This window comes from Trichosurus vulpecula, chromosome 3 (genome assembly GCF_011100635.1).
Source record: "Trichosurus vulpecula isolate mTriVul1 chromosome 3, mTriVul1.pri, whole genome shotgun sequence".
In the NCBI taxonomy this organism is placed as follows: Eukaryota; Metazoa; Chordata; class Mammalia; order Diprotodontia; family Phalangeridae; genus Trichosurus; species Trichosurus vulpecula.
Window position 1 is genome coordinate 96,864,833 of NC_050575.1, and position 26,559 is coordinate 96,891,391.

A 26,559-nucleotide genomic window follows, 5' to 3' on the forward strand; every position below is an offset into this window, starting at 1 on the left:
ACAAATTAGTCTTCACTGAGAGGTTAAGTGATCTGCCTGGGGTCACAGAGCCAGGATATGTCAGAAGTGGGGCTTGAACCCTGATCTTCCTGATGCTCTGGCCACTACCCTATTCTGCCTTCTTTCTCATCTATGAAATGTAGATAATCATACCTGTGCCCACCACCAATGGTCATCAAGAGGAAAGCATTTTGTAACCTTAATGCGCTCTAGAGATGGAAGTTATCATCATGCATGGTAATAATGTCCTCAAGAATGCCTGAAGCCCACACACAGATGATTTGCTGATCATGTGTCTTATTACTGGGAAAAAAATTTCTGATCCCCATACACTAGAAATGCTTCCTCTGCCTGGTGTCCTTGGAGCTGAGCCAGAGAATCCCTGGCCCCCTTCTGTCCTCCCAGTTGAGCCTGGGCTTAGGGTGGATAGAGCACTGAGAAACACCAGAACCAGGGCCCAGAGGTAGGGTGTGGACCCCTGGGGATTTCCTTACCGTGTTGAAATACTCAACGCCAGTGCCTGCAAAGGCTCCAGCGATGTCCCGGGTTGTGGCCACACAGGCGAGGGGGTGGCCATTACCGATGGGCTTGCCCATGGTGACGATGTCGGGGACAAAGTCCTCCCCCTGCAGCTGGAAGGCCCAGAAGTGCTTGCCCACTCGGCCAAAGCCAACTTGAATCTCGTCAGCCACAAAAACACCTCCAGCCCTTCGGATGTGTCTGCAGAAAAGCAAGGTGGAGGGTGAGGTGGTGCTTCCCCTCTGCCCACTTGGAGAATGTGGTAATGTGAGAACCCTGGGAAAAGACTCCATTTGGGTCCTCTGGGCCACAGAAATGCTATGTGACCTTGGACAAGTCACATCACCCCTATCTCAAGGAGTCACTGTCATGGTGGAAAGATTCAGATTTGGAGTCCCCACAGGACCATGGATATAGCAGGTTTAGGAGGGACCTTAGAGGTCTTGTCCACTGTACACATCTTGTCCTCATTTACAGATGAGGAAACTGAGGAACAGGGAAGCAAAGTGACTCATTCTAGGCAACAGAGGTCAAATGTGAAACAAGACTAAATCCAGAATGGTTTCCATTCTACCATGTTCCTTTGTAAGCATCCAAGGATCCTCGTTCAAATCTTGACTGTGCTATTTTACTACCTGTGACCTTGGTTGAATTGCTCCTTCTTCCAAGGCCTTACTTTGTCCATCTGTTAAATGGCAGGAATTTCTAGAGAAGGTCCTTTCTTCCACCCAGTCCTATGATTTCCCTGGGCCAGGCCCTGAGGAGGGCCAGGGGTAGGAGGTTTCTAAGATTCCTTCCATCTCTGGAGATTGAAATTTTTTAAAATAGTTTTTATCTAAATGTTTTATTGATGCTTTTTGTTTTGTGTGGCTATGCTGTCACCGCCCTGCCCCCTCCACCTCTAGAACCATCCCTTTTAAAACAGATCAGTGGTCAAGTCAAAAGAGTAAAAGCACTGGCCACGTCTGACAATGTATACCTCATTCTGCACCCATAGTACACCACTGCTTTCCTGAGACATTACTTAAGAGTTTTTGGCAGACGGTCCTGGCCTAGGCTGGTGATCAAGAATAAGGACTGAGGGCCTAAGACTTCTCACATTTGATACCCTCAGCGAGGCACAGATGCTCTCATCCGCCTCCCACTGTAATTCTTCTGTGACCTACTTACTCTGCTGCCTTCTGGAAATAGCCAGCCGGGGGAATGATCTGGCCTCCCACGCTGGGCAAAGACTCGATAAAAAAGGCCGCTATCTGTGGACGGAGAGAGCGATGCTAGGCTGCGGCTATGTTAACAGCCAAGGCAGGACTTTCCCTCGAAGGAGCTCAGAGGGCACAGCTTGCCTTGGGCTCTGTGCTGGGGAAGGGGAGGAAGAGTCCTGCCGGGCTGGGATCTCCCGGTGAGCTTTCTGCCTGTGGCCAGGTCCTGGCAGTCTTCCCACCACGCTCTCACGCAGAGCCCCGGGAGGCACCCACAGCCCCACGTCCTTAGTAAGCACGGTACCAAAGCCATTACCTTCCTGCCCTTCTCCTGGGCACTGTCAATCACCTGCTTCACTTCTGCTGCATATGCATTGGCTGGCTCTGGGTGGTCTTCCCGGTAGGGCCCTCGGTAGGTATCTGGGAGAGGGACCTATGCATAGAAATGCTATAATGCATGTAAACCTTATAGGGCTATCTGAGGATGAACTTTTGAGTGGAGGGAGGGACAGGTCCAGACTTCATTAGTGTTGGGAATTCCAGCTGGGGAAATTCCCTCTCCCTGTGCACACTGGCACCTTCTTTGTGACTTGCCGTCTTAGAGAGCTGCTTTGAGGCATTGGGAAATTAAGAGACTTACTCTGGAGCACACATCCAGTATGTGCCAGAGGAGAAACCTGAACCTAGGGCTTTGTGACTCAGGGGCCTGCCCTCCATCTAGTAGGCCCTGATGCATCTCTGAGCTATTACTAATATCATCACAAGGACCCTGGGTCAGGGATACATACCACGTGTACCCACTCTGGCTGTCCTTCCAGACTCCGGAACTTGTAAGGGCTTATGTCAATTAGAGAGCTCAGGTGCCCATGGTAAGCACTGAGGAGAGAAGGAGGGACCAGTCGTTCCTTGGAGCTGTAGGCCCTGCCCAGCTCCCCGGGGACACCCCTCAGTATGAGCCAAACAGACAACTCTAACTCCTGGGTATGGCTACCCTCGCTGACTCCCCAGGCTTGGCAGCATCCTTCTGGACCTGGCGCTCCTTAGCTGGCTCACGAAGTCTCCAGAAAAGAGCCTGAGCCTTGCATCAGGAGACCCAGTGAGGAACCTGGGCTCTGACACTTCCTGAGCTGTGTGACTTCTGTCTGAGGCTCAGTTTCTGCATTTGTAAAGTGGGGATTCCTTACCTCATGAGGCTATTTCTATACTACCAATGCAGTGGGATGGCTGTATATATCAGAGGAATCGTTACCTCCCTGGAGGTTCCTCTGTGTTCTTCCCTTCCCAATTCCAGGGGAGCCACAGATGAAAGTGGATGTGGGATGATTATTCTCTAGGAATAGGGGACCCTCGGGCCTTGTTCCTGTCACCCACTGGTCCTGATGCCCTCCTCTTTTCTGCCTTACTTAGACTTTCCTGGTCTGAGGCATCTGAAATCGATGCAAAACTGTCCCCACCCTCTACTCCTAAGAACCATCCCCAGCCCATGTCTTACTTCAACAGTGCTAACAATAATAATTTATTTCCATAGCACTTGAGGTCATATGTATGCTCTAGAATTGGAAAGTCCTCTAAATCCAAATTCTCATTTTTCAAATGAGGAAACCAAGGCCCAGAGTGACTCACCCAAGGTCACACAAGTAAATGGCCCTGGGAGGTAGAACCTGTGGATATAATTATCTCCTTTGGGAAAACCAAAGCTCACAGGGGTTCCTAAGAGACCTTTTGAGAACCTGTGAATAGAACTACCGCTTGGGGAAACTGAAGCTCACAGGGGTTCCTAGGAGACCTTTTGAGAAGAACCTGGTACACTTACTGGTCTACTACCACCACATCTCGATGTCCAGTGTACTGACGAGCCAGCCTCAGGGCCAGGTCATTGGCTTCAGACCTACAACGGATGGTGACAACCACTCAGATTGCTGACCAGCAGCTAGGCTTCCTTTCATTGTGGAGCTTGTGCTCCACAATAAACATTTATTATGTACTGTGCTAAATGCTGGGGACACAAAAAAAGTCAAAAGACAGCTCCTGCCCTCAAGTTGCTCGCAGTCTAATGGGGGAGACCACAAGCAAATGGGTGAAACAAGCTATATCGGGGATAGATAGGAAATCATTGAGAGGGAAAGCACTAGACTGGAGGAGCAGGGAAGGCCTCCTGGAGAAGCAGCCCCTTGCAGGGGCTTCCTGTGGTTCTAGGTTCTCTTGGGCAGCCCCAGAGAAGTGCTACTAACCAGCTGATGCCTCCAGCATTTACAGTGAGCCTAGTATTAGCTAGACCTGGAGCAGAACAAGTTTAGATAAGACTCAGTCCCTACCTTCAAGGAATTCACAGTCTAATAGAGAGGTAAGATATAAACAGAGATAATTAGAGTATGTAATATTTGAGAAGTATGTCAGAGAACTGTTAAAAAAAAAAGGAAAAAGGCTATATCAAATCATTTCATCTGCTGGGCACAGTGTGTCACTTGATAAAAGGCTGCTAGGACCAGGCTGGGCCTTCCATCTGTCCCAAAGGATTTTCAGTATACAGGGAGTCTATCACTTCCTACTGCTGCCTCATAGCCAGCCTCCTCAGGTGAGATCTCAGACCCAGGCGCTAGCACAGTGTGTCCCCTGAGGAAAGGCTGCTAGGAGCCAGGCCAGACATGTCTCACCTCCCCCAAAGCAACTGTGCCATCCAAGACAGCTTCTGCCTCCCTGCTCCAGCCTGATCTCCCAAATGGGATGTGGAGACCCTCCAGTCCAATAAAAGATGAGCAACCCTGCCTCTGACTTCTGTCTTCCACCTCCTCCTGGGCTTGTCCTCCTCTACCTAATGATGAACATTCTCACACCTGGTCCCACCTTTCACATCTCAGTGACTGAACTCTAGGTCATCATCCAAAGCCCACCTCCCACTACCTGATTCCTCATTCCCATTCACCACGATCCTCCTACCTCAAAGTTTTAACTTAATCTCAGTCCTTCCTCTGTGCCCTCTGAAATGCCTGTTCCATAGGCAATCAACTTCCCTTCATCTTAAATCTGTTCCTCTCACTCTTTCTGTCCACTAGCTTTTACTGAAACCTGATTGTCCCCTGATGACACAGCCTGACTGAACACCCTTACAAGTATTAACTACACCTTCATTCATTCTCCTTGACTCATGGGTGGAGGCAGGAGATCTTGTTGGAATACTCCTTTCTCCCCATTGCCACTTCCAGATTCTCCCCTTTTCTCCATCTCTCAGTAACCTCTCTTCCTTTGAGGTTCATGCTACTCACATCTACCACCCAATCAAAATCTTAGTAACTGTTGTCCACAGGACACCCCCGCCCCCAGGTCACTCCCTTTCCTTACTTACTTAATGAGTTTAGTAGCTGGCTCACAACTTTACTCCCCAACTCTTGTCTTCATACTAGGGGACTAATTCTCCTTCAAATACCCTAGCCACTCAGTTCCTCAACTTACTCATCTCTCACGAGCCACTCCTTTACCCTACCTCAGCTGCATACAAAGATAGTCACCCCCCACACACACACACACATAAATGTACCACCTCCATGTTCAAGAATTCTAAAATCCCTTATCTGACCATAATTGACTTTTCACCTCTCCCTCTGCCTTCCCTTACAAAACCCTACTTTTTGTTTGCACCATGACTTTAATCCCTTGACCCCTCAATCCTCTCCCAGACCATCTCCCCAGTACAAGCCATTCTCCTCTTTTCCCCCATCTTTATCCTTTGGTGAGGCAATTCAACTCTATACTGCCCCCCTCTAGTGAATCTCTAGCTCCCTTATCATATTGCTGATTATACCCAACCAAGAGCCGTACTTGGATCACACCCACCATTCATCACCTTTACACCTACCTGTGCTGCTGAAAGTGGAGAAAAGCACGCAATTGTTCCGTGTCCACTACAAATGTGTTATGTGACCTCAACTAGGCCGTCATTGCTACTAGGCAATCCTACTATACCTTTCTTACCAACTCGCTATTCCACCCTCCACAGTGGCTCTTCCAAACCTTTTCATCCCTCTTCAAATCTCCCTCCACTCTCAGCTGAGAACTTTGCCTCTGTTTTACAGAAAAAATGGAGGCCATTCACCATGAGGTCCCTCTTCTCCCTTCTTCCTTCTCTCCGATCACTCGGGTGTGCCTTCTGCCACTCACTCCTCCTTCACCCCTATCTCGAATGGTGTAACGGCAACCACACTGGCACACTCAGGATGGCTGCTAGTGCAGGTTCTTAGATCTGCTTTACTAGGAAAGATAGCTGTTTCAGGGGTCAACAATCTTTCTTAATCACATAAAATACAAATAGAGGAAATACACAGAAGAGAAATAAAGACCAACAGACAGAGTTCTACTGCCGGAATCAAAACAAAACTGCTATACATACTTTACATTCACCACTGGATGGAGAGAGCCTTTACCTCTGAGCAGTCAGGGAGCTCTGAACATATGGCTACTCAGAATCTCAGCCAGGGAATCACAAGATCCTTCTTGTAAATGAGCCCCCAAAGCAAAAGCCCACTTCTCAGAATATATACTGTTTCAGCTAATAGGCTCAGTGCCTAATTAGAAATTAGCAAAAGGTGTGTAAACCTTTCTACTAGCAAGCAAGCTTCCCTTAATGGGCCCCACATGAGGAGGGGAAGATCTTATTCCCCATTGACCTTACACCTGGCAAAGTGGCCTTAGTCCTTATCAAAGCTCACCCTTCTACTTGTTGAAGGAATCCCATCCCAATCCTTTACCTCCAACACATCGCCCCTCCATCATCCCTACACTTTAATTATTTTCAATTTCTCCCTACTGCCTACAAATATGACCATCTCTCCCTAATCTTGAAAAGACTCTCCTTTGAGCCTTCCATCTTTGCTAACTCTTGTCCTATACCTCTTCGGCCCTTTGTAGCTAAACTCCTCAAAAAGTGATTTACAATCGCTGCCTCTTCTTCTCTTTTCTTATTCTCTTCTTTACCTCTTACAGTCTGGCTTCTGATCTCATCATTCCACCAAAACTGGCCTCACCAAAGTTATTAATGATCTCTTAGTTGCCAAATCCAATGGCCTTTTCTCAGTTTTCATTCTCCTTGACCTCTCTGCAGCCTTTGACACTGGTGATCGCTCCCTCTTCCTTGACACTCTCTTCTCTCTAGATTTTCGGGACACCACCTTCTGGTTCTCTTCCTACCTTGCTGACCAAACCTTCTCTGTCTCCTTTGCTGGATCATCATCTGGATCACACCTTTTAACCTTGGGTGTCTCTAAGAATCTTATCCTGGGACTTCTCTTCTCCCTCTATACCACTTCACTTGGTGATCTCATCAGCTCCTATGGATTTCATTTCCATCTTTCTGCTGAGAATCCTCAAACTCTCAGGCCACTTCCAATCTCCAAATGCCTTTCATCCATCTCAAACTGGCTAGCTATTAGACATCTGAGACTCTGTATGTCCAAAACAGAACTCATCTTTTCCCCCAAACCTTCCCCACTTCCTAACTTCCCTATAGAGGACAACCACCATCCTTCTAGTCCCTCAGGCTCACATCCTAGGAGCCGTCTTGGGCTCCTCACTATGGCTCACTCCTCCACATTCAAGCTGTTGCCAAGGCCTGTTGATTTCACCTTTGCAACATTTCTCGAATATGCCCCCTTCTTTCCTCTGACATTGCTACCACTGGTATAGCCCCTCAAACCTTCGTGATTCAATTACTGCAGTAATCTGCTGGGGGGTGGGGGTTGCTCGCTTTGAGTCTCTCCTTTCAATCTATCCTCCATTCAGTTACTACAGGAATTTTCCTAAAATATAGGCCCAATCATCACACACACAGAGACACAGACACATATATACACATACACGAGCTCCCACTCAATAAACTCCAGATATTTGGCCTTCATGATCTAGTCCCCTCCTACCTTTCCAGTCTTCTGACACCTTAGTCCCCCACATGTACTCTTCAATCCAGTGGCACAGGCCTCCAGGCTGTTCCACAAACTAGAAGCTCTGTCCCTGGGCCCCAGGCATTCTCTCTGGTTGTCCCCTGTTCCTGGAATGCTCTCTCTCCCCTCCACTCTGACCTCCTTGGCTTCAAGTCCCAGCTAAAATCCCATATTTACTGGGAGCCTTCCCCAAGCCCCCTTAATTCCAGTATCTTCTCTCCTTAATTATCTCCTATTTATTGGGTATATAGCCTGCTTTGTACATATCTGTTTGCTTATTTCCACCATTAGAATGTCAGCTCCTTGACGGCAAGGGCTGTCTTTTGCCTCTTTTTGTATCCCCAAATACTTAATAAATGTAGGTTGATTACTGACAAGGGCAAGTTGAGTTCAACAATTCAACTCATCAAGCATATATTAAGCATGGCTCTACTAGCCGGGAAGACAGGCAGTTTGGGCCTGGCAGGGGTCCAGGAGCCCAGGGCTCAGGTCCCACCTGACACACCCTGGGTGTTTGGTCCTGGATGAGTCACAACCTCTCAGTTCTCTAAGACTTAAGTCATGGAGATGTCTGCCTGGGTAGAAGGAGCTTCCCCCTGAGAGCTCCTCCATCGACAAAATCCCAGATCCAGATTAAAAAAAAATTATGCTTCATACTGTGCTACATGCTGAGGATGCAAAGATAAAAATGAAGCTGTCTGTCTCCTAAAGGCTCTGGGGGACTGTGGCAAAGGTGATGCTGGGTGTGGGGAGTTCAAAGGTTGGGGAGTGGCAGGGAGAAGGAGACTATTCCAAGGACAGAGAATGAGGTGGGTAAAGGCAGGGGCCAGAAAGCACAGGGATTGTTTAGGGGCCAGAGAGAGTCCAGTTGGGTTAAAGTACCAAGTATAGAGAGGGCAGGAGTGTCAAGCAAGGCTGGAAATGGTTGTTGTTCAGTCATGCCTGACTCTTCATGACCCCATTTGGGGTTTTCTTAGCAAAGATGCTGGAGTGGTTTTGCCATTTCCTTCTCCAGCTCATTTTCCAGATGAGGAAATTGAGGCAAACAGGGCTAAAGTGACTTGCCCAAGGTCACACAGCTAGTAAGTGTGTGAGGGCAGATTTGAACTCAGGTCTTCCTGATGCCAGGCCCAGCCTGATGACAGCTTGTGCCACCTAGCTGCTTGCTTCCTACATTGCAGAGCCTCAATCAACCAATGAGCATTTATTAAATGCTTCCTATTTCCAGAATCCGTGCTAGACGCTGGAGATACTGAGACAAAAAAATAGTCCCTGCCCTAAAAGGAGCTTACCTTCCCCTGGCGTGGTTCACAAGGTATAGCCCTCTTTGGGGGATGGGGGTAGGCTCAGAAACTTACCCTGAGTTCAGGAAGTAGAACACACTGAGCTCCTTGGGCAGCGTTCGGGACAGCCTCTGAGCATAATCCACTATGTTGTCATGCAGGAAGCGGCTGTTGGTGTTTAACTCTTGGTTTTGTTCGTGCGCAGCTTGGACCACGTGAGGGTGGCAGTGCCCAACTGAAAGGGGCCAGAGTGAGAGGGGAGAGCTGAGATTGCCCTGGATATCATTGGGTCATTCTGTCCCATCTCTTCCCACCCATGTGGAGAAACAAGCAAGTAGAGGCCAGAGAGAAGAAGCCTGGCTGCCCTTTACCCCAGAAGGGAAGGTCATGAGTCTGCAAGGGGGGAAAGATGCTTAACAAAAGAAGGGAGTGCACAGAGCACCTGCTCAGGAGGACCTGAGTTTAAATCTGCCTCTGACACTAGCTGTGTGACCCTGGGCAAGTCACTTAACCCTGACTGCCTCAAAAAAAGGTGGGGGGAGCCTCAAGATACCATGAAGATAAGAAATAGGTTGTGGGGTGAGTGAGATCTAAGGGATAAATACTGAAAGTACACCACGAAGAGCAGCAGAGAAGAGTGTTAAATTTGCAGTCAAAAGACCTTCTTGCAAACCCTGGTTCTGGAGAAGTCACCTAAACCTTTTTGGGCCTCAGCGTTCTCATCTGGAAAGGGAAGGGGTTGAGCTAGAAAGCTCTAGGTCAGGGTTGGGAAACCAGGGGCCTTAAGGCCACACATGGCCTTCTAGGTCCTGAAGTGTGGACTTTTGGCTGAATCCAGATTTTACAGAACAAATCTATTCTATAAAATTTGGCTTCAGTCAAAGGACTACGCTTTAGGACCTAGAAGGCCACATGAATCCTTAAGGCCACATTTGTTTTGCAAAATTTGGATTCAAAGGACTGCACTTAAGGACCCAGAAGGCCACATGTGGTCTTAAGGCCCCAGGTTCCCCATCACTGCCTATGTCTATGATCCCAAGTCAAATCAGGGGCTAAAAAAAAGGGTCCTCGGCAGAACAAGAGACACCTGGGCACTGCCAGCTGCCTGGTCCCAGGAGCCCTTGGTTTGTGAGCGGCTCTCTTGGAACCTACCGTGAGCCACGTTGTTGATACAGTCAATGTATTCCACCCCGTTCTCATCGTACATGTACTGGCCTCGGCCCCGCACGATCTTCACAGGGTCCTCAGAAAAAAAAAGCCTGCAGGAAGAGCTGCAAAGAGACCACAGAGGGAACGGCCCCCTTTCACCATGGCCAGGGGGCCTCCTTGCCTTGGGACGTCTAGTTTAGCTAACTTATCCCTTCATGTATTTGTATGTCTGCATCTGAGGCCACAGTTTTATTCCTGGATCTCTTCTTAGCTACTGTCTGCTGGGAATGGCTAGTCCTCCCTTCTGTTCTCTGGGGTACCTGGCTTGTCTGGTCTCTGAGGGCAATTTTCTCTCTCCTCCCTTTTCTGTCTAGAGTCATCTCAATTACATGTGTAGTACTCCAAGCAAATGTGATTTTTTTATCAGCCCTGGTTCACTTCTTGCCAAGAACTCATCATTCTTGTGTTTTAAGCTGTGGTCCATAAGGAAACAGCCTGTATGGTAGGTGGTGCAGTGGAGAGAGACAGGAAAACTCATCTTCCTGAGTTCAAATCTGGCCTCAGACACTTACTAGCTGTGTGACCCTGGGCAAGTCACTTAACCCTGTTTGCCTCAGTCTCCCCATCTGCAAAATGATCTGGAGAGGGAAATGACAAACCACTTTAGTATCCATGCCAAGAAAACTCCAGATGGGTTCACAGAGTCAGACACAACTGAAACGAATGGATAACGACGACACAGAAATTATCATTTACAAATTCAGTTGGGTGGTAAAACCAAGTTCTGGGCCCCCAGGATGGAAGGGGTCAGACCCTTGAACTAAATGGAGCTGCTGATATAAGAGGATTGAGTCTGAGGAGCCAGCCAGCCTCCTTTCAAACTCTCTTTGACATTTGCAGTGTTTTGGGAGCAAGGGGAAAAAAGCTGGGTTATGCCCCAGAAAACGAGGCTTCCTCCTCTGTGTCTGTTTCTTTATCAGCCCAGTGGGGGAGGGGCACCCTGCTCATCTGTTTATCCCTTCCTGGACATACAGTGAAATATGGTGGAAGAGGGCTGGCTTTGGAGTCATATGGCTCCAAGTTACAGGATCCAAGGTAAGTCATTTCTGAGTCTTTTCCTCACCTGTAACATGGGGATAATCACATTTGTGCTCCCTACCTCACAGAGTCAGTTGTGCAGGAGGCACTGGATAAATCTTAGGGAGCTACACAAAGGTGAGTGTTTTGTTCCCTGGAGGGTGGGGATCCAGAGTCAGAGGACCTAGGTTCGAATCCCAAATGAGGGGGGTTAGACCTAATGATCTCTGAGGACCCTTCCAGCTCTGAATCTGACCATAGTGCCCAGTGACTGTTTGTTGGTTTGAGCTCAGCATCCTAACTCTTTGAGGATCAGTTAATCAATGGGCATTTATTACACATCCACTGAATGTCAAGCACTCACAACACAAATATAAAAGTAAGACAGTTCCTGGCTTCAAGGAGCTTATATCTTCCAGGGACAAGACAACACATTGACAGATACAAATACAGGATATGTTTAAAAACAGAAAAGGAGCATTTATTAAACACCAAGTGAATGCCAGGCATTCATAATACAAGACAGTTTCTGGCTTCGAGGAGTTTATATTCTCCAGGGGGATACAGAATGTCCACAGATCAGTAAATACAAGATATGTATATATTTAAGTGTTGGGGGAGAGGAGGTGGTGTGAGGATGGGGGCTAGTATTTAGAGAAAAAGTCTTATGAAGGGTGCAGCGGCTGAGATATTCAAGGACCAGAACTGCTCAGGAAAGCCCTAGCTGAGTTGGTTTTTCTTCCTAGTGTTTTTTTTAAGTTTTCCAAGAGAAGCTTTCCCCACTCAGACCCCTGGCTGCTGGATTCCCCCAAACACCCTATTATCGTGCCCTCACCCAACAGTTCTACCCCTCCCCTGCCCCAGGAAGGGTGCTGGTTCTGGTTGATGGCAGGCAGCCCCTCCCACAGGTGGTAATCACTATCACCCCTGCTAGTTCCTCCCCCTTCTACCTTTGGCCCGGTGTTTCCTGTGTCCTTACAGGCAGAACAAAAGTGCTGATGGCATGGCAAAGCAGTGGCTTCAGGATGGAAGGGAGGAGAGGGACAGGAGAGGTTGGTGGTGCCCCAGACACCAGGCCAAAGACCTTGGAATGCTCGGCCTGCTTCTCTTGAGGGTGCTAACCTGAGACAATGAGCTGCAATCTGCTGCTCCTACAACTGAGCAGCTACCTAGGGAAGGAGGGGGGTGGTCAGGACATGAACTCCACTCTGCAACGTCAAGGGGTGAGGGATATGGATGCCAGGAAAAGGTCTGAGAGGAAGAGGAGTGAGGAGTAGGCAGTCAGGTGTGAAGAGCTACAGCAGAGTGAGGAAGGGAAGGTTCTGGACCATGTGGTGCTGAGGGCCAGGTACATGGGACTATGAGGGGAAAGGTGTTAAGGACAGGGGCTAGGCATGAGGCCCTTTGTAGATGACAACTGAATGAATATGTGAATGAAGGGGGGGCCAGTTAAGGGTGGAGGGGGAAGGACAGTAGGAGGTTGGGAAAAAGAAGACCGGGAAGGTGGGGCTGAGGGAAGGGAGATAAAGGGCCAGGGGTGAGTGAAGGTAAGGGGGGAGAAGTTTGAAGCAGGGCACACATGTGGAAGAAATAAAGATATGTGCGCATGGGACAGATTAAGGGATTGGGGGAGGCTGTGTATGTGGGAAACAGCTTTGAAGGGTCCTGGCATGGAATGGGCTGGGGGGTGTTTAGTACTTCTACAAACTGCATTAGGATTTGGAAAGGATGGTGGGGGGAGGTTACCACACGGTGTATATTTGAGCTGGGGAGTTGGGCCAGTACAGGGCTATGGGAACAGACAGGACTGTGAAGGAAGTTTGGAGGAAGGTGTTGGACAGGAGGAATGGTGTGTGCAGAGAGAGATCTGGATAGGGAGGTAAGTGGTAAGGGGTATGAGTGTGTGGATTGTGGCATGGGGGATAGGGAACAGTTTGCCTGGGAGTGGGGTGACGTGCCTGTAAATGGTAGAGTACAATGGTATGAGAGTAGTTGCGATGGAGGGCGGATGAGGGGATGCTATGTCTACAGTTTGAAGTAAGGATTGGAATGGTTTTGGAGGAGGGGTGTGGGGGGGAAGGAGGTAGGGTGGCATCTATGGGGGGAAGGAGATAGGATGGTATCTCTGAGAGAGTTTGGGGCTAGGGTCTGTGTAGGATTAGGGAGGAGGGGGTTTGTGGAAAGCTGAGGATAGGGTATGTGGAGATCTGGGGGACCTAAGGGGCAGGGCGTGTGGGGTGTTTGGGGTGGAGGTAGGGAAAGCTGAGGGGAAAGTATACATGAGAAAGTGTCTATGAGTTTGTGACAAAGGACTGAAAGGTCCAGGAAGTAGATAGCACATGGGGAATGTGTGCTAAGTATTTGAGGAACTATAAGAAACATAAATGTTGAGGGTAGTCTAGGAGAGTGAGAGGGGATAGGAAAAAATGAGAAGAAATGGGGTAAAGGTATGAGGGGTCTAAGGACATAGGGAGTGGAAGCGTGTAGTGGATGTGGTACATCCAATGGAGCCTGGACAGATGTGGATACCACCTTTTAGGAAGGACACTGATAAAGCAGATAGCCAGATAAGGGAAAACTGGATGCTGAAGTGTCTTGAATTTATAGCACAGATAATAGGTTAGAAGCTTTGGGAACATTCAGCCTGGCAATAACTGCCTTCCCTCTTCCCTCTGCCACCCTCTCAGCAATTAACATTTATGCATGCAGTGACTTAAAGTTTGCCAAGTACTTTATACCTATTATCTTATTAAATGGGGGTAGGGAATGGATCTTAGACATGCTCTGCCTGGTTCAGAGAAGTAGGAGCCATGGGTAGAAATTGCAAAGAAACAGGTTTAGACTTGATGTGAAGAAAAACTTCCTAACATTTTCTGTAGACATGCCTCACACTGAACTCATTATCTTTCTCCACTAACCTTCCCCCCTTCCAAACTTCCCTATTATTGTTGAGGGCACCATCATCTTCCCAGTCTCCCAACTCGTGTCATTCTCAGTTCCTCACTATCACCCTGCCCCCCATATCCAATCTCTTGCCAAGGCCTGTGGATTTTATCTGTGTAACATCTCTCAAATATCCTTCCTTCTCTTCTGAGACACTGTTACCCCCTTGGTTCAGGCCCTCATTACCTTAAGAGGAACTATTCTGATCATCTGCTGGTGGGTCTTCCTGCCACAAGGCTCTCCCCACTCCAATCCATCCTCCTCAGCCACCAAAGTGAGTTTCCTAAAACACACTCCCAACTCCCTTGCTCAATAAACTCCACTGGCCCCCTGTCTTCTCCAAGATAAAATATAAAGTCCTCTTTTTGACAGCCACGGACTGTATAATCTGCTCCCACACCACCCCTCTGCCCTTTCTTTTTACACTTTATGCCCCTTCCCCACTGTACTCTTCAATCTAGTGACACTGACCTCTTCTTGGCTGTTCCAAGAAGATACTCCATCTCCCAACCCTGGGCATTTTATTTGGCTATCTCCCATTCCTGGAATCCTCTCCCTCCTCATCTTCACCTAATGGCTTCTGGACTCCTTCAAGTGCCAGCTAAAATTCCACCACTTACAAGAAAGCCTTTCCTGATCTCTCTCAATTCCCTGCTGATTATTCCCAATTTATTCTGTATATGGCTTGTTTGGACATAGTTGTTTACATGTCTCCCCTTTCAAACTGTGAGCTTCTTGAGGGCAGGGACTGTCTTTTACCTATTTTTATATCTCCAGTGCTTAGCATAGTGCCTCCTACATAGTGGACGATTAATAAATGTTTATTGACTGGCTGACAATTAGCACTACCCCAAAGTGAGCCGGGCTGGTTCTAGGAAGCCACCGGCTTCCCCTCACCAGACAGCTTCAAGTAAAGGCTACGTGATCACTTGTCTAGAAGAAATTCCTGTTTATGTTATGTAGTGGACTTGAAACTCTGAAGGCCGTCCTAACTTTGAGGTTCAGGGATCGGGAGTCAAGAGCTGGCCTGCTTGAGGCAGAGATTCTTAACTTGTCAAGGACCTCTCTGTGCATCTGGTGAAGGCTATGCACTCTTTCTCAGAATGTTTCTAAATGCATCAAATAAGATACATGGAATTACAAAGGAAACCAATTATATTAATGGAATATTATTAAAGTATTTTTAAAAAGTTCAGGGACCTCAGGATAAGAACTCCTGAACTTCGTATTCCCAGTGCAAGCAAGCCCAGTTCCCCCTCCCCGATGCCTAGAAATCTACGAAGGTCTGTCACTCAGAAAGGAGAGATTAGGCTTGTTCTGCCTGGTCCCAGAGAGCAGAACCAGGAGGAAAGGGCAGAAGCCGAAAGAGGCAAAATTAACCTCCACGTCAAGGAAAAGTTTCCTGACAATTAGAGCTATCTAAGAGTTGGAACCAGTTGTGTCCAAGCAGCAGCTTTTGCAGAGGACATTCTCACTCAGGCACTGGCGGAGGCTCGGGGTGAATAGCAGAGGAGGGAGGAGGGCGGTGGGTTGGGGTCGAGGGTCTGGGAGTAGAGGGTGCCCCGCGGGCTGGCTGCGGGAGCCCACCCTCGCTGACCACGTGGCACCCTGGCCTGGCACGACCTGACCTCCCCGGGACCCCACTTGAGCCTCCGCAGAGGCAAAGTACTTGGTCCCCGGTCCCCTCTGTGCGCCCTCCTACCCGATAAGCTGCCTCCGCAGGGACAGGGTCTCCTCCTTGCTGTGCCCCTCTGAGGCCATGGCGCCCGGGGAAGAGCCCTGGCGGAGTCCGCTAAGAGTAGGGAGTTGAGCAGAAGCGAGTTCCTCCTGCCCTGCCTCCCAGTCCTGATCCCACCTCCCAATCCTGGCCCCGCCTCCAGGAGAGGACCCGCCTACCATGACTTCATCCCCACCCATTCTATTCTTAGTCCTGCTTCTTGCTCCACCTCCCATCCAATCCTGGGCCTCTGTCCTCCCTATTCCAGGCCCCACCCATCCCGGTTCAGCCCTAGCCCCGCCCGCCCTGCCGTCATTCCTTCCTATCCTATTCCTAGATCGGCTTCTTGCTCCACCTCCAAAGCCAATCCTGGGCTTGGTCCCTCCCTACAGCAGTTCCTGCCTATCTCAGTCCAGTCCTGGCCCCGCCCATCCTAGGTCTAGAACTGCTTCTTGTTCCACCTCCCATCCAATCCTGGGCCTGGTCCCTCCCTACACCAGGTCCAACCTATCCCAATTCAATCTTCCGTCCCCATTCCCCTCCTCTGCTTTCTGGCTTTCTTCCCAGTCGTTTCCCTGCCCCCGCCTATCCTCTCGTCTGCTGCCTGAAGGATGGATCTGTGCATGCGCAGCCCCAGCAGAATTCATTTGTCTCCCCTAGTGGTTTTCAGTCCCATGTCTCTCGCTGCCGTTGTGGTCCGCCTGTGCAAGTGCTGAGTAAGGGTGGAAAGCAGAATCCGCCCTGCCTGCCCCCTCACCTGGCTGCTTGGACCAGACAGCTTTATTTCTATAACAAATATATTTGGGCTCAGGAGAGCCACACCTTCAAAGAACACCCCATCCTCGCTCCCCAGGCCAGGACATTCTCTCTCCTCTTCCTCATCTCCAGAACAGCACTAAAGAACCTGGGACATCTGTCCCCAGAGTTCTTGCCTGGGTCACCCATCCTTTGGGGTCACGCGACCTGTCCATAAATTTGGAAAAAAAAACAGAACTCATTATCTTTCCCACCAAACTCTCTCCCGTTCCAAACTCGTTCTGCTTGGAAAGGGTAGAACTAGGAACCGCCAGTGGGAGTTGCCAAGAGGCAGATTACTCCTGTGCTATATATGACAGAACTTCCTGGCAATTCTAACTGGCCCAAAGTGGAAAAAGTAGTCCAGGGAGAGGGTAGTCCCAAGTTCAAGATGGTTGTTAGGTTGGGGATCCTGGGAAGGGTAAACCTATTCTGGTAGGAGCTCATAGCCGGCTCTTGAGGTTCCATCTGACTCAGGTGATCAGATGAAATTTGTGGAAAGAACTCTGGACTTGGAGTCAAGAAACTTGGGTGTGGCCTCAATGCTTATTAGCTGTGTGGACAAGGGCAAAATAATTTCCTCTCTTTGAGTCTAATTTCGTCTTTTTAAAAATGTAAATACTAATACCTGTCCTGCCTCCCTCAAAGGTTGTTGTTTGGAAAGCACTTTGAAAACCTTAAAATTGCTGTAGAAATGGACTATTTTCGTTAAGAACTAACTAAATACGTGTAATTAGAAAGATGGAGCTTAGCCCCAGAGCAATTGAGAAAATGCACATACATCCCTTTCCTTTTTGAAGAGGTGGGGAGCTCTGGGGGCTAGAAACAGTTTTTCTCAATTTGTTTTTTCTCTTCCTTTGGAAATATTTATTACAAGGAACATCTCTGGAGGTAGGCAAAGGCAGGGTATATTCAGAAATGGAAGTGATATATACAAACAAAAAGTGTTAATAAAAATTAAGATGAAAGAAAAACTAGCTAAATCTTATTTCTATAGAACATACGTGGGCAAGCAAATCTGGAATTTCTACTGAGGCTCTGGATTCTAACTCCACCAACACAAATCCCTGGGTGGGTGCAACAGGAGGGCCTACTTATGAGAGTAAACACAAACTCACTTGTAGTTACTACTTAGGAGTGTGACTCACAGCAAACATTCCTGTTAGGCAACAGACTTGTGGGCTCGGGCGCTTTGAGCTCTGGGTTTGGGACCACTGACCCACACAGTCTATGGGGTCTCTATGAGACCATGACTTAGGTTAAGGTGTTGGGGGTGGGGTTGCCAAAGCCCTGGGAGCCCCTAAGGTATGACCTTTGCCCAGCCTTCCAGCCGGAAGCATAGGACTCTGCACAGGAAAACCATAGACCACAGTTTGTGCATAGGGCCTGAGGGTACGAGTATGGTGTCACCAGTCGGTTTTAAATAAATTGTGGTTTTAAGTTCTAACTGAAACAAATTCCTTTCCTCTAGTATCTGTGGAAGGAAAGGCTGCTGCAGCTGGCTGTTCCTGTCATAATGTCAGCAGCAGCCTGGAAATGGGGAAAGCAGTGATCTAGAGTGAGAAGAACTAACTAGATTTGAATCCTGGCTCTAGCACTTTCTTTCCTAATGCCTGGGTCTGATCATGTCAAACCTCCCCCCCACCCCTTCTTGTCCCACTACTCAAGAGACCAACCAATGGCTCACTATTATCTCTAGGATCAAATACGAATTCCGCTGTCATTTAAAACTGCACAGTCTGGCTCTTCCTTTGTCTCCACTCTTCTTATACATTATTCCCCAACAAAAACTCTACAAGTCTTGCCATACTTGTCTATTCGTCATTCTTCATCAATGACACTCCATCTTTGGTCTATGTGCCTTTGCACTGGCTGTCATCCATCCCTGAAATGCTCTCTCTCACCTCCAGTTCTTAGAATCCCTGGCTTCTTGGTGAATTCAGTGTGAATGCAACCTTTGGCAGGAGGCCTTTTCCAGTCCTCCCAGCTGCTAGTACTTTTGCCTCTCAAGTGACTTCCTTGTATGTATCTTGCATGTACACACATTGTCTTTTGCGTTAGAACAAAGTGAGATATAGAAATCTATCTTGCCCTACAAGAAAGTAAGGGGAAAGGGGATGGGGGTGGGGAGGAGTGGGGTGACAGAAGGGAGGGCAGACTGGGGAAAGGGGCAATCCGAATATATGCCATCTCGGGGTTGGGGGGAGGGTAGAGATGGGGAGAAGATTTATGACTCAAAATCTTGTGGAAATCAATGTTGAAAACTAAAAAAAATTAAATAATAAGCAATATCCATCAGAACAGAGATTCTTAACTTGGTGTCTGTGAACTTGTGTTTTTAAAAAAATATTTTGATAACTATAGTTCAAGATAATAATTAGTTTCCTTTGCATTCTTATGTATTTAAAAATACTGTTCTGAGAAGAGGTCCCATAGACTTCACCAGACTGGAAAATGGATCCATGACTCCAAAAAGATTAAGAAACCCTGTGTTAGAGTGTAAGCTCCTTGAGGGTCTTGAGGGAACACAATAAATGATTTTGATTGATTTTCTCATTATTATTAAAGGTAGGAGGGTCCAGAGAGATTACCTTTGATTGTACAGAGGAGCCAAGGGAAGGGACAAGTTTTATCCAAGTAAGTGGATAAAACCCAGGTCTCCTGGCTCCCACTTCAGGGCTCTTATTGGAAATGAAGCCAGAAGGAACTTCCCAAGCATAGATCTATGACATATGGAGCCCTGGGTGCTGGGGACAGCAATATAATTAACATTTATGGACTTAATTAATTATTAACATTTATAGCACTTGCTATGTTCCAGGCACTGTGCTAAATTCTGGGATACAAATAGAAAAGAGACAAGTCCCTGCCTTCAGGGTGCTTAAAGCATAGTGTGTGCAGCAGAAATGGATTCTGACAAAAGTACTTTCCTAAGCCTCTAAACAGTTCCTAAATTCCAAATAAAATTGGTGGCCCTTGGGAAATAAGCCAGGCATGAGTGACTCCACACAGCCACGAGGGCCTGAACCACTAGATGGCGGCAGCTGTCCAATAATCATGGTGCCAGTTCTAGCCACAAGGAGCTGTAAGGGAGCTTAGCTCTCACTTAGTGCAACCCCTTCAGTCCCAGGGGGGCAAAGGGGATTTATCCAAAATCACAAACTAAATCAATAACAGAACCCAGACAAGGATCACAGATTTAGATCTAGGAAAGACTTCAGAGCGTCTTTATTCTACAGATGTGTAAACTGAGGCAACGGAGGGGAAATGATTTGCCCAAGGTCACCCAAGTAAGTAATTAACAGAGTCAGAACTTGAAACTCCCCCCTCCCCCTCCCCTTTTCTACTACACCACACCAGCCTTGGAAAATTGGGGTTAGTCAGTTGGGAAGTGCAATCTACTTCACCAGGCTGCTGGGAGGACCCCATGAGAAAACAGATAATCAAGTGCCTTCTAAACCACACCACACAATGCATATTTCTGTAAGCCAGAATCAAGGTCTCCTGCCTCCAGTTCAGGGCTCTTTCCAGCTTCCTGGGCTGCTGGCTCAAGTACTCCCTAAAACTTCTACCATGAGTTTAAACTACTTTTACTAGCAAGCGAGCTCACAAATGAACTGGAACCATGGAGGGCAGCAGATGTAGAAGCAGCTATTTTGGAAACTGCAGATGGGATCTGAGCAGGCTTCTGAAAAGTGCAGTGCTCAGCAGTTTCACGGCTCACCCCCTGGGTTGGAATGAAGACGCATTACTGGGGAAAACATTCTGTGGCCTTAATCAGAGGATCCTAGGCCTATCCCCAGGAAGGACTGCAAAGGCCATTTAGGCCCATCTCCTCCTCTCCCCCCTCCCCCAACATTTTACAGCATTTTGGGCTCAGATGGAAAATACTTTATTTCTGGAATAAACTATCCATATGGAATCATTACTTTATTATTCAGACTGGAAAAGTCAGACTCAAAAGACTGCTGAGCAATTTTGGAAAGACAAGTACACTCTGAGAGACAGAACAACTGGGAACTGGTTCTAACCCTACTCTTAACTTGCTACGTGACCTCGGTTGGACACTCTTTTCTCCTCTGGAATTCAGTATCCCCACTGACAAAACGAAGAGGTTAGACTAGATCTTTTTTGCCCTTAAAATTTTTTTAAATTGAGATTGTGGAAGCAGATAATTCCTTTTAGAAATAGGAAATAGAAAAAAAAAGCATTTTAAATTTACCTTAATCTGAAGTCTTTGGACCAATCTGAAAGAATACTTATCACCGTATTGGTCTTTCTTTAACTAGCAATTCTGAGACTGGCTCCTTGCTCTCCAGATCAGCATCAAGCCCTCCTCCCTTGAAGTAATCAGGGCAACTGACCAGACCTGGGCCAGGGTTAGGAACCCTCGATTGATCTATCTGAAGGCGTTAGAGTAATGACTCACCTAAGGGCAGTACCCTCTTTCTCCATTTCCTGAAGGGATTGGGATATGGACTGTTGAGATGTTGGCCTATTGCTTCAGGTCACTCATGACCAGCTCTGGGAAAAGCCCTCGCAGGGAATGGTCTAAGAGAAATTGAGTGGTTTTATTAGGATGATTCACCAGGGGCATTCTTTAAGAGAAATGACTTGTTCTGTTTTGGGGAAGTAGAATGTTAATCCAAAAAAGTATAACTATGTTTTATCTTAGTATAAAATTTGCCTTGGTCAAGATGACTAGCAATGTTACTTCAAATATTTTGTTTTAGAAGGATGTCTTAGGATATGAGGACACTATGTTAGTTTGTACATTTCTTGAATTTAGAATTATAAGGTGTCACTATAGTGTCACTTTTTTCTGCAATGACTTTTTTTTTGCTTTTATATCACCTTCATTTTCTAAATATATCCCTTCCTCTACCCAGTGAGCTAGCCCTTGTTACAAAGAATTTAAAAAGGAAAAAAAAAAGCAATTTAATGAAATCAAGTAACTGAGAGTATATGCAATATACCACACCCATAGTCACCCATATCTGCAAAGAATGGCAAGAGGCACTTTGAAAAACTTTTCTCTGGGGACAAATTCAGTCATTCTAGTTATATATTGGTTAGTTTTGTTTTTTATTCTCTCTGGTTTGTTGTAAACCAAACGACCTGTAAGTTCCCTCACAACTCTAGAACTTTGATTTTTATGAATGTAATAATTATAGCCTACATTTCCATCTCTTTAAGACCGAACAAACATTCTCTTCATGGTAACCTGGTGAAGCAGGTAGTGTAGGTATTATAACTCCATTTCACAAATGGGGAAACTGAGGTTCAAAGAGGGGAAGTCTGGGGTCACACTGTTGCGTTTTGGGGTGCTGGGAACCCTGAAATGTAAGTGGTCTGCCTTGAAAGAATTTGACCACTCAAGCCTTCTTTTAGTCAAAGTAGTAAGGTTTGTTTGTGATGCCAATAGAAGCAGGCTAAATTCTGAGTGAATCTGTGCTATTGTAATGCCAGTAGGAGAGGGCAGAGTTCCTAGTGAGTCTGTGAATTTGATGAAGATGGGACTGATATTTATGTACCAAAAAAACCCAAAAACTGTGAGACGATTTGGATGGGATTAAGAAGTGGTAAACAGCCTGTGGTGGGCCAGGTGCAACAGTAAAAAGACCAGTAATCAAGGTGGGCTGGAGTGGATCGGTTGCCTTGGGCAGAGGTGCCAGTGATCTGGGCAGCTGAAGATGTATAGGCAAGTTCAGGGTCTGGGTCCCATCACCCCATCAACACAACTACTAAATGATGGTGCTGGGATTCAAACTCAGGTCTTCTTACTTTGAGTGCAGGGTTCTTTCTACTACACCATATGGGAAGGATATCTGGTTTAGTCAATATAGGAATTCCCTAGGTTCATTATTCCTGTCCCTTACCTGCTTTGCTTCTCAATTTACTCACCTATAAAGTTAGAAGACAAGTCCTTGTCCCCTGCTTTCTTTACAAGGAGGTTAATGAGAGAAATTAATCATGCTAAGTTTTGAAATTGCATCTTAGTCTATGCCCTAGAAGCACAGGAAGTTTGGGAGGGACCGTAGAGATCCTTTCATAAAAGTTTATGAATCTCACATTTACTAACCAAATCAACTGATTTTATTGGGGGGTGAGGGGGTGGTGTTGGTCACACCCTCTAGATTAAAAAAATAATTAAAAACATGTGTTATATAGAATGTTAAAATCCTACTTTGTGGCTCTAAGTATAGGAAATAGTCTATACAACTGAGAAAATGCTTAGCCTTTTGTTCTGGAAAGGTAAGGGTTTGGGAATTTTATTTTGCTATGTTGTATTGCCCACGATGGGGCAGCTAGATGGCACAGGGGATAGAGTGCCCACCCTGGAGTCAGGAGGACCTGTGTTCAAATCCTGCCTCAGACACTAGCTGTGTGACCTAGGGTAAATCACTTAATGCTGGTTGCCTCAGTTTCCTCACCTGTAAAATGAGCTGGAGAAGGAAATGGCAAACCACTCCAGCATCTTTGCCAAGAAAACCCCAAATGGTGTCTTGAAGAGTCAGACACGACTGAACAACAAAAAATTTTCACAGTGACAGATGTGCTAATTTCCAGGTGATGGGAAAATTAAGTTAGAACATACAATTGACTCTACTGGAATATAAATACCTCGGGAGACTAAAAAATTGTTCTCACCTATCTTTCCCTTGTCCCTCAATATAATAGTCCCGGTTAAGTCAATAAGTTTTTTTTCATCCTCTCTCTTTTTAAAACAAAAACTATATCTTGGTGGGTTTGACTGTGGTTTTCTAGAGATGATTCTGATTTTCTAACCCTTCCAGTCTTTTGCAATACTTTCTAGCATTAAACCTCAGCTCCTTCCGAAAGACAAAAGTTATTGTTTGTTTTCCCAGAGTTCAGGTACTTGTTTGTGTGTATATGTGTGAGGGGTTTGGGGAAGGAAGTAGGTGTTGGTTCTAGTTCCAACTAGGATTATCTGTTTCACCTTGGGCCAGCAAGTCATTTTACCTCTCTGTGTGTCTGCTGCCTCCTCTATAAAACAGGCAGTTTAGAATCAACATCTCTAATGGTCCTTTCCAGTTCTAATAAGTATGGAATGATTATCCTAAATTTGAAAGGGATCTCAGAAGTCGTCTAGTTCATGGCGTTCCCATCAAGGGATTATCATGTCTCTGCCTGAGCACCTCTGGTAATGGGGAGAGAAAGGAATAAGCATTTATGCAGTGCCTACTGTGTGCCAAGCACTGTATTAGGCACTTTTTACAAATATTATTTCATTTGATCCTCGCAACAGCCCTGGGGTTTGGTGCTATTATTATCCCTAATTTATATTTGAGGAAATTGAAGCAAATGGAGGTGAACGGACTTGCCCATGGTTACCCAGTTGAGTGTCTGAGGCTGGATTTGAACTCAGGTCTTCCTGACTCCAGGCCCAGTCGTCTATTCACCATGCCACCTAGCTACCTAGTAGAGAAGTCTTTCTCTTTCTTTCTTTTTTTCTTTTTCTTTCTTTCTTCCTTCCTTTCCTTTCTTCCTTCCTTCTCTTTTTCACTCTTTATTTCTTCCTTCCTTTTTCTTTCGTCCTTTCTTTTTCTTTTTTCTTCCTTCCTTTCTTTCTTTTTCTTCCTTCCTTCCTCTCTCTTCCTTCCTTCCCTTTTTTCCTCTCTCTCTCCCTTCCTTCCTTTCTTTCTTTCCTTCCCTCCCCACTCCCTGTGCCCCCCATAACATATGTGAAAATGCTTTGGAAAAATCCTAGCCAATGTAATGCATTACTGCTGTTATTGTTACTATCATCCCAAATGACCCTCTGCGATGGCACTGGACCCTCTTGCATGCAGTTCTTCAGTGACTCTCATTGCAAGCCCATGTCAGAAGGCTGGAGTACAGCTACCAGGCTGGGAGAGAGGCATGGCACAGTCCAGATAAAAGCACATTGCTCATAGTATGGAGAGAATGTTCCCTCCTGTAGCTGTTCCTGGTTGATTGTGCAAGTATTTCTATGAGGGTATCTAGGAGTGCCAGGAGGAAGAAAAGGCCAATAGGTGATAGTAGAAGCAGAGTCTGGACACTTTTGGGGGGTTACAGAGTGAGTCGCAGGTTATTTGATGTGGGTCTGCAGAGGAGTGAGTCTAAGGAAGAGAAAGGATGGGAGGTAGCAACACGTGGAATACCCAGGATCATAGATTTAGACCTGGAAGGTACCTTGGAGGTCATCTAGTCAAAACTCCTAATTTTACAGATGAGGAAACTGAGGCCCAGGGAGAATAAAAAATAATAGCTAACATTGACATGTGTCAGCATTTACCATGTGCCAAACACTGTGTTAAGCGTTTTACAAACATTATCTCATTTGATCCTCACAGTGCTGGGAGGTAGATGCTATCAATATCTCCATTTTACAGATGGGGAAACTGAGGCAAACAGAGGCTAAGTGACAGTAAGTATCAGAGAACATATTTGAACCAAGGTCTTTCTGACTCCAGGCCCAGTGCTCTAAACACTGTGCCACATAGCTACTCCTGACTGTTAGGTGACTTGCCCAAAGTTGCATTGATTATAAGCATTGGAAGAAGAATCTGAACGCCGGTTTCTGATTTCAGAGTCAGGGCTCTTATTTTCATTTTATTTATTTATTTATTTTTGGAGTTGGTAGGGCAAGGCAATTAAGGTTAAGTGACTTGCCCAAGGTCACACAGCTAGTGTGTCAAGTGTCTGAGGCTGCATTTGAACTCAGGTCCTCCTGACTCCAGGGCTGGTGTTGTACTCACTGCGCCATCTAGCTGCCCCCAGAGTCAGTGCTCTTTCCAAAGAACCATGATGCTACTTCCAGGACGTTGGTTTTGTATCCATGTTTCCATTGTGGTCTACAACATACCCTCTGCTGGTCCTTAGCTTATGGGAGGGGTAGCAATCGATCTGTTATATCAGACTTAATCAATTTAACATCAATATAACTGATTCCTATGTTTGCATGGAAGAGAAACCTTCTGGAAGAGATACTAGAGAGGAGGTATTTGGGCTAAGTGTCATATGAAGAGGACCTCAATGTACTTATGCATAATAAGGTCACGCAGCTTGTAAATATTTCACATCCAGAAATACCATTATAGTTTATTACATTCTTAGACATTAATTTACAAAAGAAAAGGGAAACAATTAGTAGTGAATGAAGCCAGTAGCTTTGTACTTTTGTTAGATGAGGGACATCTTTTTTTTCCTGGCCTAAATAAAAACCCTTCATGATTCAAGTCCTCCTAATTTTGGTTGCAGAATCTATTCTCTTAGTCCTGAAAAGCTGTAACACTCATCAGGAGAAATGCTCAACCAGTACAGATGCATGGTCCCGAGGGACATACATAAAGGCCAACAATTGAGGCCAAAGCAACATGTTAGCACAACCAGGGAGGCAAGGCAGTTGACCTTTGGGGGCAGGAAAGCAGTAGCTGATGCCAAGAGCCTTAGAAAGGCATCAGCCTCTTTCCTGTTGGGAGACTGACTCCAGGCAGCTTATAAAGGCTTGGAAAGCCCAAGCCACTGTAATGGTGGTTTTTTGTTTGTTTTTTAATCCTGACCCTTATACTGTAGCTGTAGAGCTGACATTGTTGCAAAGAGGAAGAACAACAGAGACCAGGAAGACATCATTGTGGCAGAACTATGTAGCTCTGTAAGTTATCTGTGTCACTTTCCCCATATGCTTGTGTTTATGTTCTTCTGTGTTGTAGATATCCTTTTGGAAGTCCCTTGTGCACTGGGCTATGCAGCGAGTGGCTTGAGCACCCAGGCTTACAGTGCCCCAAAAGGCTGGGCCAGGATGATGCTGACACAAGGTTGCATCCTTGAAAACCCCTGAGCTCTCCTTTCTTGTTCTTGTGAGCATGCCTGTATCAGTGACCGCGTGACCCTGGCAGGACTCTGATGCATGTAAAGTTGTATGACTATTTCTCAGAGCTTAAACAATGTCTGTAAAGGAG

General features: G+C 46.6%; 1 protein-coding gene across 1 annotated transcript in view; it reads right to left on the minus strand.

The window, feature by feature from the left end:
• The window catches only part of PHYKPL (5-phosphohydroxy-L-lysine phospho-lyase), a 27,255-nt gene extending 11,367 nt beyond the window's left edge, over nt 1-15,888 (minus strand). The window contains exons 1-8 of the mRNA XM_036752065.1: nt 15,803-15,888; nt 10,084-10,202; nt 9,007-9,166; nt 3,532-3,606; nt 2,507-2,594; nt 2,035-2,151; nt 1,690-1,772; nt 495-720 (exon numbers count right to left, since the gene is read on the minus strand). Of these exons, the coding sequence (XP_036607960.1) occupies nt 495-720; nt 1,690-1,772; nt 2,035-2,151; nt 2,507-2,594; nt 3,532-3,606; nt 9,007-9,166; nt 10,084-10,202; nt 15,803-15,861 (927 nt within the window). The 5' untranslated portion in view covers nt 15,862-15,888. The remainder of the gene's footprint in view (nt 1-494; nt 721-1,689; nt 1,773-2,034; nt 2,152-2,506; nt 2,595-3,531; nt 3,607-9,006; nt 9,167-10,083; nt 10,203-15,802) is intronic.
• Nucleotides 15,889-26,559: the final 10,671 nt, after the last annotated feature.